Source organism: Lepidothrix coronata, unplaced genomic scaffold (genome assembly GCF_001604755.1).
Source record: "Lepidothrix coronata isolate B3197 unplaced genomic scaffold, Lepidothrix_coronata-1.0 Scaffold69, whole genome shotgun sequence".
Taxonomy (NCBI): Eukaryota; Metazoa; Chordata; class Aves; order Passeriformes; family Pipridae; genus Lepidothrix; species Lepidothrix coronata.
In genome coordinates this window covers 2,221,500-2,233,920 of record NW_016690249.1, presented here as the reverse complement: position 1 = coordinate 2,233,920, position 12,421 = coordinate 2,221,500, and the positions used below count along the sequence as shown (strand labels likewise).

Below are 12,421 nucleotides of genomic sequence, written 5' to 3'. Positions count from 1 at the left end.
ACTATATGTAACAATGACAAAAGCAGTAACTTTATAATGTACATAAATGTAGTGTGGTATCTGTGAATTAAAGCCCATAAGAATTCAAAATAAATATGTAACTCTAATGAAGCACGGAGTTCTGAGAATAAAATGGTAAGCAATTACACAAAAACAATATGTTGGCTTTTCCACGTATCCACAATACAGGTTTTGAAAGAATCATTTTAAATGCTGACAGTAACAGCTAATGATGTTCTTATGAGTTCACATAATTTTAGAATGACTGATAATTAAGCACCTCAGATATTTTTTTCCTTGGAAGAACAAGAAAAAATGTGTTATAATGTGGTTTGCCTTTCAAATGTATATATTAAATCAGAGATCATCTGGATATAAAGTATAACACAAAATACAGAAACTTACACATCTAGATCTTCCAACCTTTATATTTCTGACAATAGTTACTACCAAACCATAAGACTTTCTGAAATTTAAAACTCTTTTAAATTTATTTGTTCACTGACTCTAAAAATAAACAGTACTTTGGTGATGCTGAGAAACCATCAAAAGTATATTTATAGCTAAGGTTAAGTAGACTTCTTATCTAAGTGCTCAAGGTTTTACTATGCAATTATCTTTTGAGAATAAAATGTGAGTTTCAAAACTCACTTTCTCTGCCACAAAAGCCTGGATACCCGAAATGGTTATGAAAACTGCCTGTGAGTACTGAAAAGGATGCAGGGTAGGACTATAAGAAAAATATGAAATATTATTGGATAGTAATATTAGCATTGACTATAAATAAATAAGACTACACTGGCAACACAGCTTACAGTCTCATCTAAAGTCACTGCAACAAACAAGGGCAAAGGAATGATATTAAAACATAAAGACTCTATCAGTTCTAAGAGGTAGCTGAATTTGGCCAGTCATTGCAGTCTGTCTATCACTCCCAGTATTCTTAACAAGTTGATTTTTTGGCAGTAAATAAAAAAACAATCTCAAAGTCACCAGTGTTCTTTTCATTGCAAGGTCTTCTTACAGTTGAGAACTCTACAATCTGTGCTTTGCACATGTCAAATGATGTCTCTGTGTCACTAGAACTCTCTCCAGAAAACTTCCTTCATTAATAATTTTAGATAAGGGTGTAAAATGCTGCTGTTCAAAACAGCTTGAAACGTACTGGTTTGATTCCAGTGGGGTACTGCTTAAATCCAAGACTTCTCAAAGAATTACTTGGGCTTTTAATTAAGATTTGATTTTGATTACAGGTATGAATAGTAATGGGAATTTTGAAAGATTATTATTAATACGGATTTATGGAATTTTTTGCATTTATTTTGAAGTTCAGTGATGCAAATATACCCTGAGACAGTGTACTGAAGCATAGACTGCCAGGTTTTCCACTTGAGCTTTCAATTTCTACCATGTAAACATCCATAGGATTCACACATTATTTTGCCTACATCAAGAACATCTGTTCAATTCCAAACACTGCAACAGGCAAAGAAGCACAATCAACTTGTCATAAACACTTTTTCAAAGTATATACTAACTAAGCTAAATGTTCCAGTTTCTTGCTTATTCTCTGATGACTCATGATAGACAGAAATAAAGTTCCAAAATTACATCTCAATAGTTTATAGGATTTACTGTTCCTTAGCACTCACGTAATCATGTCTTCAGGTTCTTTGTTAAGCATCTGTATGTTGGTGAGCATCATGCACCGACCCACTTCCTTGTCAAGGTGCCTGAGTATGTTGTCCACGGCTTTCCTTACTTGAGAATAATATAATGACATACCTGAAATAATATGCATTTTTGTATAATTTGGGATATTTATAGGTACATTTATTTCAAAAAACAAAGCTGCTTACTCATGCTGTGCTGCATGAAGTAAGATCAATGTTTTCCTCATGAGATAGCATATTCCACTAGGAATTATATTCTGATTCAAACACAGAACATGTTGCCTGCTCCAAAAGGAATGCTTACATATTATACATGGAAACTAGAATATTGTATCATAAACAGCAAAAAATCGCTAATACAAACTAAGAATTTAACAGTGCAAACATTTGTTATCAAATACTACGTTGTGCATTTCAACAGCAGTGGGTCTTACATTGCTTATTTCTTGATATTACTACAATAATCTAGCACAGTACAACACAGGCCTTTGCCACTTGTTTAGACTTGGTTTCATTCACATAATTTTGGGGACTTAATGAAGTGTGAAGCTGAGCAGCCAAATTGTGTTTTTTGACAACAGAAACAGGGCATGATACAGAGGCTCTTCTACAGAACAGGGTTCCCTCTACACATTGCCTACGAAGGAAGATCAGATAACAGTGCTAATAACTTAGGCACTTCAGTACAACTTTATTTTGAATTTAAAAGTTTTGCCCTTTTGAAAGTTTCACTTTGCGTGAGATACTGCACGTAAAATGAGGCTATCAAGGGAATCTTTAACGGTTTTCAAAGCTGGTACATTTTCTGAGCACAGGCACTGTTTCTAACAGGATGAATATCCATGAATAAACAAAGCTATTCAACGATGAAAGAAGCTAATCCTTAACTATCTGTGTATTTAATCCATCCCAGAACACTGCATTGCTACCACTTGTGGAGCACGACTGAAGACTTTTCAGAAAAATTTAAGAAGAGCAGTATTTGTCAAACTAAACCATACATTTCAATAGAAGGCACAATAAAATAAATGCTTACAATAAAGAAATCAATGGAATACTTAACAATAATAAACTATTCTGCTCAAGTGCTGAAGACTTTTTCACATCCATTCTTATCCAAGTTTCTACTTTGTCCATTATCTTACTGACCTATCATTTTAGCTTCTTCCTCTGTAAGAGTTTTGCTCAAGTACGTTTTCTTCACTCTGAGAGTGTTTCCAGAGGGAAGGACAGCTCCAGTCACTGGCATTGGAGGTTCACCATCTTTTTGCTGCAAGCTATCAGCAATCACCAAGAAAGCTCTCAGACCAATATTCATTCTCTGTAAAGTTCAGAAGATGGATGAGTATCATAATCAAATAATCACATTCTATTCATATTCTTCATTCACTTTGAAATTTTGAGTATGCACTTGCCAGCTTTTTTTTTCTGTATCTTCACTACATTACCTAGTCTAATATACTTTACAAAAAAATGCCCATGAAATACATAGTGAATTCATATCTCCACTAGGAGCAGTGCTCTCCCCTCTTAGAACTTTATTTCTAACTATTTGCATTAGTACATTATGTTTTTATCTTCAGGATAAAACACATGAATATGATCTGAGATTTAATAATGCGCTGTAAGTGGACCTTCAGTTAAACACAAATGTCCTACGTGGTCTACTATGAAAAAAGATCAGTAATTGTCTTGAAAGGCCTCTGGGTTGATCATACTGAGAGAAAAGTCTGGAATGATGCTCAGTGTCAAACTACAACGTGAAAACATCAGTAAGATGAGTCTAAGTGACCTGAATGCCTTCTGGGAATTCACCAGAGGAAAACTTTCAGGCTTTGCATTGCAATGACTAAAAGACAGAATGTTTTCCATTTTTCAGGAATGTGTTCCAAAAACTCAAAGGCTGTTCTACTGACAGTCTCCCAGAGACATGTTTACATAAATTATGGGCTTTTTTTTGAAGAATGCTAAAATCTACGTACATAAAAAGTGGCTCTACAGTTTCACTGTTTTCAGATTTACAATGTTGCTGAGAAAAAGTAAAATTTCAGATGTTGATTCATGAAGGAGCTAAGGACTATGTCCACCCCCTATCAGCTTGAGTATATGCAATGCTAGCACACAATGTCCTTTGCAGGACCCTCCTCAGTCAATAATGCAGGTGACTGATTCAGAGCATGGCAGGCACTACCTGCTCAAAAATTCTGTTTCATTTTTGTCTATTCTACTGAGGAAAGATGAAAGCTGTGCTCAAAGTAAAGCTTGTTTTTCACTTTTGCTGCTTTTGACAGTAAAAGGTTTAATCTACTTTTCCACATTTTTTGTATCAAATATAATTTTGGTAAGGTAACTCATTCTATTTTAACACCTTAGTGAATAGATATGACTGTTTAATATTGCAAGATTAATATTGACATGTGTTATGAGATGATCACAAATTATTTTCATTTTTCATGTGTTTATTCTTAATTTTCGAATGAAAATATTTTCAAAATTTTAAGTAAATGCATTATTTTAAAGAGAATTTTTAATTCCTTTATTATTTATCTATATATTGATTTTTTTTGAAGTTTTTCAAATTTCTGTTTACTTTCTCTAGGAAAAGCACTAGCAAGCTGACTCATGACACCAGCTCCAGTGGAGCTTTCCTGGCCAGAGTGGTAAACTTTATTAGAATGTTCTCTTTTTTGTCATCTTCAATTCTTCTTGCACCATGTACTCTTTTTCAGTAAAACTGTTTTGAAAAACATTGGAACTGTTACAGAAAAATTACTGTTATATTGAAATAGTTTAAGCCATTGTATGTAATAGCAGCAGAGTGATATGGACATCAATATGTTTATTCATTTATTTATTTATTTATATTTTTGTTTTATACAGTTGCTCTACTTCACATTTGATATTCTTCACTGAGAAAACATGGGATAGGCATAAACAATGTGACATTTTACAGGTAAAAGTCCACAGATGTATTTCAGCAATGAATCAAATTCAAGATTTGGCCTGAAAAATGGACAAAGGTGAAAGCATGCTTAGAATGGAACCAGGAAGTACATGTAGCACAATACAATACATATTAACTCAGAAAAAGAAAAAAGAGCAGATGTACATCATACCTCAGGGTTGAGACTGAAAGCTTTTGCTGGTTTTCCAACACAAAGGAAGTCAAAGATAATTTCTTTCATTGCAAAATCTAAACGCTCCTAAAATAGCAAAAATACTGCAAATCATTAGCTGCCCACTTCTGCTACTTATTTTATTTAAGGCAAAAGAATGCTGAAAGCCAGTTTAATCAGGATTTATTTAAATATATGAAAAAACAGATTATCAGAAGTATGTAGAACATATTATCAGATCTAAGCTTTTAACACTGCTTTATGCTGACAAAGTAAAAAATTTCTAGCATTTAAATAGGAAATTATCCATTTCGGAAATAAGGCTTTTAATTATTTCATTTAAGCTGCGGTAATTATGGTACTAACACAGTATTTTACATAAAAGGAACTTGTTCACAGATGGTACAGTTCAGGGAAGATTTTAAGCATCTGTTTGATTCATTCCTATTCAGAGACTTTTAAGTATGTGCTTAAGTGCTTTGCTCAATGGGAATGTTTTCTGAATCTTAGTCATAAAAGAGATGAAGCTTCCAGCACTACAGGTTAGTTTATTTTAGCGATTCCCATCTGAACCGATGAAAACTAAATGCTGAACTTCATCTGACTTACTGCTTGGAAAGCAGTGCAACTTATTGTCCTATACAGTAGGAATGATTTGGTACCAAGATAAAACATGGCTTACTATTTTGAACTTTACTGACAGTCAGAGCCTGTCAACAAACGCATTTTCTGACTTGCTGGAAATTAAAGAAACTGACAGAAATTACATTTGAGTTGAAGTGAACTGATTTTTATTTATTCTCAGTGGAACTTGCTGTTCAAAAGAAGTTTGCCCCAGCTCAGTCTATAATTTCATCATTGCCTAGATGAAAGATACTGACAACAGTGTTGCAAAAAATTCAGTCATTAGAAGAAAATTAGAAAATTCAGTCATCATTTGTTAATTTGTTACTGGGAAAAGAAGTTGTTCAATATATGGAAAGATATATGCAATGATTCTCCCATACCTGTGCAATAAACTGTATTATCTTCACAAAGATGTTTAGAGGCATATCTCTTGGCACAACACCACGGGACCCTTTTGGGAAAAGTGTTGTGACAATAGTAATAAGTCGACTGCAAAAGAAAATAAAAATTAGACATTTCTGGACCTTGCAGACCTTCACTTACCATGACACTCCCATTTAGAATGACCAGAAAGTATTTCCTTTGAAATGAAAAGGTAATGGAGTATCTTGTTCTGATCCTTTGCTACAAATTCAATGTAATTATTTTATTTCATTACTACATTACAAGGAACAATAAATCAGTCAATGGCCACTACAAAAATATTTTTAACTTTCCCCAGGCAAAGACTGATTTTTAGTTTTTCTAAAAGCAGAAACCCTTTATACAGTAATTTAAATAGGTGGCAGAATAACTGACAGCGCCACAAGAGGGAATATTTTGTTGTGTACAATCGAGTTTCTCATTTCACAACACAAATAGGTTCAATTCAAAGGAATTCAGGAGAACTATAAAATCTCTTCACTGGCAACGTCTGCTCTACATGGGATTTTCATCACAAATAAAGCATTTTACCTTTGGGTAGCTGTGTTGCTTTCACATTTAATTCTGATCATGTAAACCCACAGTAGTCTGTACAGAGATTCCAGTGCAACTCGAGCCATTTTGGGGTCCTTGTTCTAGAGAAATATATAACATAAGAATAAACTTGAGAGACAAATTAGAAAGGAAGTTCCACACTTAACAGATGTTAAGGTTCAGAGTTTTGATAATGAAACTACAAAAAAAGATACACCCTAACAGCTGCTCAGTGTTCCATTTCTGTAGTTGCAGGATGCTTATGCATCTGACCTACTTTTCCTGTTACTACTTAAGTTGTTGAAAAACCCAGGTATCAAGTTAGTTAAATTAGACACATGTTGCAATCTAAAATCTCAGTTTGAAACCCACCTCAATTTGACTCTGAAAACCTCATATTCATTAGATTCCATCAATTCAAAAGCTGTTGCCCTATAGTGGAGACCTGGTATGAAGAACACAGCAGACAAAGAAATGTACCATACATATTCAAATGTGAAAAGATAAAAATCTGAGGATGCTTAGGCTGGCCTAATTAACATGGTATCTAGGACCAGCTGGACTGAATTGGATTATCTAATTTTGGAAACTTCTGAACTAGTACAAGACTTATCTTTGGGTTTTTTCGGTCGTACGCCATTTTCTGTTTCTGTGGCAATTTTAAGGGCTTTCTGTGTAGTGACAAGTTTATGCAGTCCAATCAGATGGTCTCCCACATGCTGGGCCATCCGCTGGGTTAAACTTTGAAGGAGTTCAGTACACTTTGACCCGAGATAAGATTTGCCTGGCCCACAGTGCAAATCTCCATGGCAAAGATCTGAGATACTGTCTGCACACAAATGTTGAGTCATAGATCAAAGACTGTGGTTTGATCAAAGAACCTGCAAATGATGCCGTCAGTAATTACTGAATGTGTATTGGTCTGAGTTCTGCAAAATTGAGGGAAGGCAATTTGCCAGTGATATAGGAGATAACTTCAACTTTCAGCATGGCATCTGTCACAAGTCTAGGAATAGAAACACTTTCCTTGGGTTGCAATTCCCATTTAACTCATTGACAACACATTTTATGCAATAAAGCTTTATGTGGACAGAAAACTGAATATAATTTTTGTTTATTATAGCGGCATACAATGGTTGTCACACATGATTAGAATAAGTGGTAAAAGGAATGCCGAAGTTTACTTGGTCCATTAATCTTTGCAGAATATTCAAATTGTAACATCCATTACAATCAATTTTTTTATTAACTTCTTTCCTTTCAATCCATTTTTCATCAAGTATAATCATGTCAGTCCTTGTAAACTTCAGACCTAAAAATTTGATTTCTTCAACAGGTGGTAAAGTACATTTATCAAAGTTTATTTTTACCCCAATGCTTTCAAGAAAACAGCAGACTGTGGCTAACTGAGATAAGGTAACAAGAGGCTATGTAGCAGAGGAGGAAGTTATCTCTGTTAGCAAGTGTCCAAACATTCTTGCAATGAGATAGTTCAGCTGTGACAGCAGTTGAGAAGAGATGCAAGAGAAAAGGGTTGAGACCACTATCATTGGAGTTTTCCAAAAATAGTAGACTAGTTTTCCATCAGGAACAGTAAGTGGTGTAGAAGTAGGATTAAGAGGAATTATAAAAAGTACAAGAAACATTCAGGGAAATCATGGGCATGTCCATGAGCAAAATCTTTCCAAGTTCACAGTGGTACTTTGGAAATTCCCAGTACTTTGGAAAGCATGCAGCGTGTCACCCTTTGGAAAACAAAGTGAAGTACACCACCAATTCAGTCTCTTTAATATTTCAAGATTTTTGTCAACAAGAAAAACCCAGCCAGTAACCCTATTAGGAGTATTTGGCCTAATGTATCTGACATCTTCTTCACTTTCCCAACAGGACATATTGGCATTGGATGTGGTTCCTTTACCACTGCTGGCAGTGCCAAACTCACTGCTGGTGCTGAAGAATTTGTCAAAGCTGATGTAGGCCTTTTGAACACCAGTAGCACTTGGTGACTGAGCTCTGCCAGGATCTGCTCTCTTTCTTCACTGATAAGTGCTGCTGGCTTTTATCCGTTGCTGTTGCTCTTCTAGAAACTTCTTTTTCAATGCTTCTGCCTCTTCTGCTGTGATGGGCGGAGGAGCAACTGGACTTTAATTCATCCACCTCTGTTGTCCAATAATATGATGTTAAGTCTGGCCCATTCAGACCAAAGGGATATTGTTTTGGTACCCATGGATTCATCCCTGACATAGGCATTGTTTGACCCATTCTTTGTAAAGTAAGTTCTGCACTCTCGGCTGAAATTGTACTGAAGCTTTCTCCTTGTCCTAGGAGGTTTGGAGACAAGGAACTGTTGTTCCCTCTGTACAATTTTGCTTCTAAATGGAACACAGAGTTTTGACTCTCTCCTACATAGAATTCTTGTCTTGAACAGTTTTTTGCAAATAAAGTTTAGTTAACAATAAACATTCAATTTCAAAACCGGGATACTTATTAACTTTTACACCACTTTCAACAGTATAATAGGAAATGTCCTTTGGCCAGAATGTGGCCATGGTCAAATATTTCCATGTTCTGGCAGAAATCTCCTTTATGAATTCAAGAGAAAAGTTTGTTTCTGTAAAATCAGAGATTTGCTAGTTTATATTAAAATCAGAAATATTATTAGAATATAAAACTTCTATCTTTCCCAGTGTATGCCTGACCTTATTTTGGGAAGGAGATTGTGCTCTGTGGAGTGTAGAGGCTCATGAGAAACCTGATACATTATGTAGTCTGAGGCAGCCCACACATCATGAAGTTCTACATACTGTGTTGGTGTGCACAACTGTCCTTCTAACAGAGGTATTTCTAGCTCTTCCTCCAGCAATGTGAGTTTGGCTTGGGTTTTGAGATGCCAAACTTCACTGTCTGGTGAAGTGATTGCTTCAATGACTGGGGGATCTCTTTCACTATGCTGAGAAAGAGTGGCCAACCATTTTCTTAATTTAGCCACGTATTCAGCTACCTTACCTTCTCCCCAAACTAGAGATTGAATGTGCCCCCACATTAATCTATGAGCCGTATAAATAGAAGTATATCAAAGAATTACATGTTGCAAGACGAATTCCAATTTTATTTCCAATCAGTAAAATAGGAGCAACTTTATTTATATTTTCGGTAATTGTTTCAATAATTTGTCAGGATCTCCTTGAATTTCAGAAAAATCTATATTTCCAGCTGGCTCCTCAGAAATCTTACAGCTGTAGCTGCCTTTTCTGAAGCTTTTACAACTGCATAAACCCCCCAAAATTAATTTCAATAACAACATGTTTATTCTGAATCAATTTGCAAATAAGATTCTAATACATCTTCACCAAAAGTAAGGAATTCAGGGACAGATGGAAAGAATTCTTCAGGTAGACTGAACATTTTGAAGAGCTATTCTAACAGTAGGATCCATATGAAGAGAGTCAATACAAATTATTTCATTAAGACAGAGAAGAAGTACAGCAAGAAAGCAACAGCAATAAAGGATGTAATATAGACCTTTCTGAAAAGCTTGTGAATTCAACTTTTGGAGAACAGATATTTGACTCTGAGCTGAGAAAGTGGCTGCATATTCTACCTGAGCTGTTTTCAGAAGCCTCGTAACCACTTGTTCAACAAGTCACAAGTTTGGAGGCCCTTGATTTGACCTAACCACTTCACTATGCTTCTTATATTGCTCTTTTCAGGTAAGAACAGGGCCATCCTTCCACACAGATGCATTTTTAGCATGGTACGGGACAGGAGTTTTTGCACAAGTAAAAGACTTGTAAAAGAAGCAGTAGTAATGATAATGAGCATATGTGTATTGAACAGTATGTGTTGTACAGGAACCAGAGCAGATTGCAGTGGACAGTTAAACTTCAAAGATCCAAAAAACATGGCGAAGGAATAAGAATGGATATGTGGAGGAAACAAAATAGTTTAGGGTTTCTGTAATGCAACTTCGCAGAGTGAAACAGGCAATGGAATCAATGTCCTACAAGTAATACAATTTTGAAAAAGTAATAAGTTCTTTGTTTTGAATGCTTTTGTGAAAAAAAGCAAATTACTCTTGGTTCAGTTTAGGTATGCCACTCAAGTTAATAACTTTCATCAGCAATCTTGTCTGTTTTCATTGCTGTTTGACTTGGGCTTAGTTTGAGTTAGAGAAATAGTAGAAATTCAAACTAGGCCCAAGAATATCTTTTTGCTATTGAAAAAATCTGAACAGCTAAGAAACTTGTCCTGTAAGGAATAAAATTATGTATAGAATCAGGTATTAGCAATAATTCAGCACATTTACCTAAAAAGGATTTGCAACAGATCAATAGTGCATCCTGAAGTTTTAATGCAATATTAAAACCAAAAGATACTGACCTTCAGATTGGATAGGCAGTTGTTGAGGAAAATATGCCATCTGTTTAAAAAGAACTGCTTCTGACTGACACAAAGCAGGCATGTTACCAAAGGGTACAAAGCCTAAACAGGAAACGGATGTCAATACAGTGTTATTTGCATGTCTGCACAACACAAAAGTAACTTAAGAGAGGTACTGTAAACCTGAAGTTCTTACTCCTCCATTTTGTGCAATACAAGTTACCCAACATTAACACATTGGTAAGTAGTACAATTTAAAAGGAACCTTCTCTATTAAAAAACTAATTTTTTTAAAAAGAGAAGGAAACTTCTCTATTAAAACTGCTACAGATATGTTTTATGGATGAACTAAAACCAACCAAATATGTACTTATGGCAGTATAATAAATCCAAAGATAAGGCACAATTTTACAGCCTCTCAAGGCTAAGTTTTGTCACTTTACTGAGAAATGATAGCATGGAAATAACTAAGCTCTATTATTATAACAGGTATCTCACCCTCACAGAAACCAACCCACTACAAGGACTCAGAGAGATTGTTGGAAGTTATGAATTCTCAGAGACCTATTACTCCTCAAAATCTGCAGTCACGATACGTACTGAGAGACATGTCAAACACCCTAAAGAATTGTATTAAAATACAGGGAATGCCTGGGTCTGCTGGGAGTTACATCTTGTGAAGGGAAAAATAAAAATAAGCAAAGCAAAACACAGAAGGTCAAATACTGGAACCCAGTCTCTTTGTCAACACTTACTTTGACACTGATATTGTAAATGTTACACTAAAAAATAAGCTAAAATGCACCCATTTATTTTGAAACTGACTTTGCTATTTCAACAAGACTTTAAGGTTTTAGCTGTCATGCTAATATATCCAGTCAGGACTTAAAAGTTATTAGTCAAAACCAAGGTAACTTTATTTTTGAGACTAATGACTCTCAAAATTAGCTCTAAAATTCTAACTTCAGCCACAGCTCAAAGTATAAACACATCATAAATCCCAGCTTTTGTTCCTGTAATATGTTACATGAATTGTTTACAGCTAGGTTAAACCTGATTTCTTGAGCAAATGGCAAATGTACATTAATTTTTATTTTTATAATCTTCACATCCAAAATACATATGGGAGAGGATAACTGAAGTCTTCTCATAGAAGACTTTCTTACCATACAGTTGAGTACTTGATGGGATCCCAGAGTTTAGTAACATCCCAAGAGTGTTACAACCCATCCTAAGGAAGAGCCCTAGGAGGGAAGGTACAAACCACCTCCTGGAATTTTCTAATTCTCTCCCAAGAGAGTGAGATACTTCTGGACAGTGAATGAAGCAAGATGAATGCCCCCATCCTGCCTGTACAGTGAGTGCATCAATTCACAAAACACTGATCTTGGTCCTGGTTCAGACTTTAAAGAGTGTGCTTTCTTCCTGGAAGCCTGGAAATATGCACGGCAGCTATTTCTGCCAACTGTTTGCCTTTCCCCTCCTCCTCCTCCTCCTCCTCGCAATGTTTGTATTTCTAATCACACCCTCACAAGAATCTATCTGTCACTTTTAACTATGTAGCCTCCAGTGTGGTATGTGTAGACAAGCAATCAAACGCAAAGCCCCAGCTGTGCAATCCTTTCTCAAGCATGTAGTATCGACTTTGGCAAGTATGGCCATCAGTTT

At 35.4% G+C, this 12,421-nt stretch overlaps 1 protein-coding gene across 8 annotated transcripts in view; it reads right to left on the bottom strand.

Moving 5' to 3' along the window:
- The window catches only part of FRY (FRY microtubule binding protein), a 236,177-nt gene that overhangs the window by 89,046 nt on the left and 134,710 nt on the right, over positions 1–12,421 (bottom strand). For all 8 annotated transcript variants that reach the window (XM_017818584.1, XM_017818586.1, XM_017818579.1 and 5 more), the window contains 6 exons: positions 10,754–10,855; positions 6,371–6,474; positions 5,797–5,905; positions 4,790–4,876; positions 2,823–2,994; positions 1,653–1,785 (listed from right to left, as the gene is read on the bottom strand). In XM_017818584.1, coding sequence (XP_017674073.1) covers positions 1,653–1,785; positions 2,823–2,994; positions 4,790–4,876; positions 5,797–5,905; positions 6,371–6,474; positions 10,754–10,855 — 707 coding nt within the window. The remainder of the gene's footprint in view (positions 1–1,652; positions 1,786–2,822; positions 2,995–4,789; positions 4,877–5,796; positions 5,906–6,370; positions 6,475–10,753; positions 10,856–12,421) is intronic.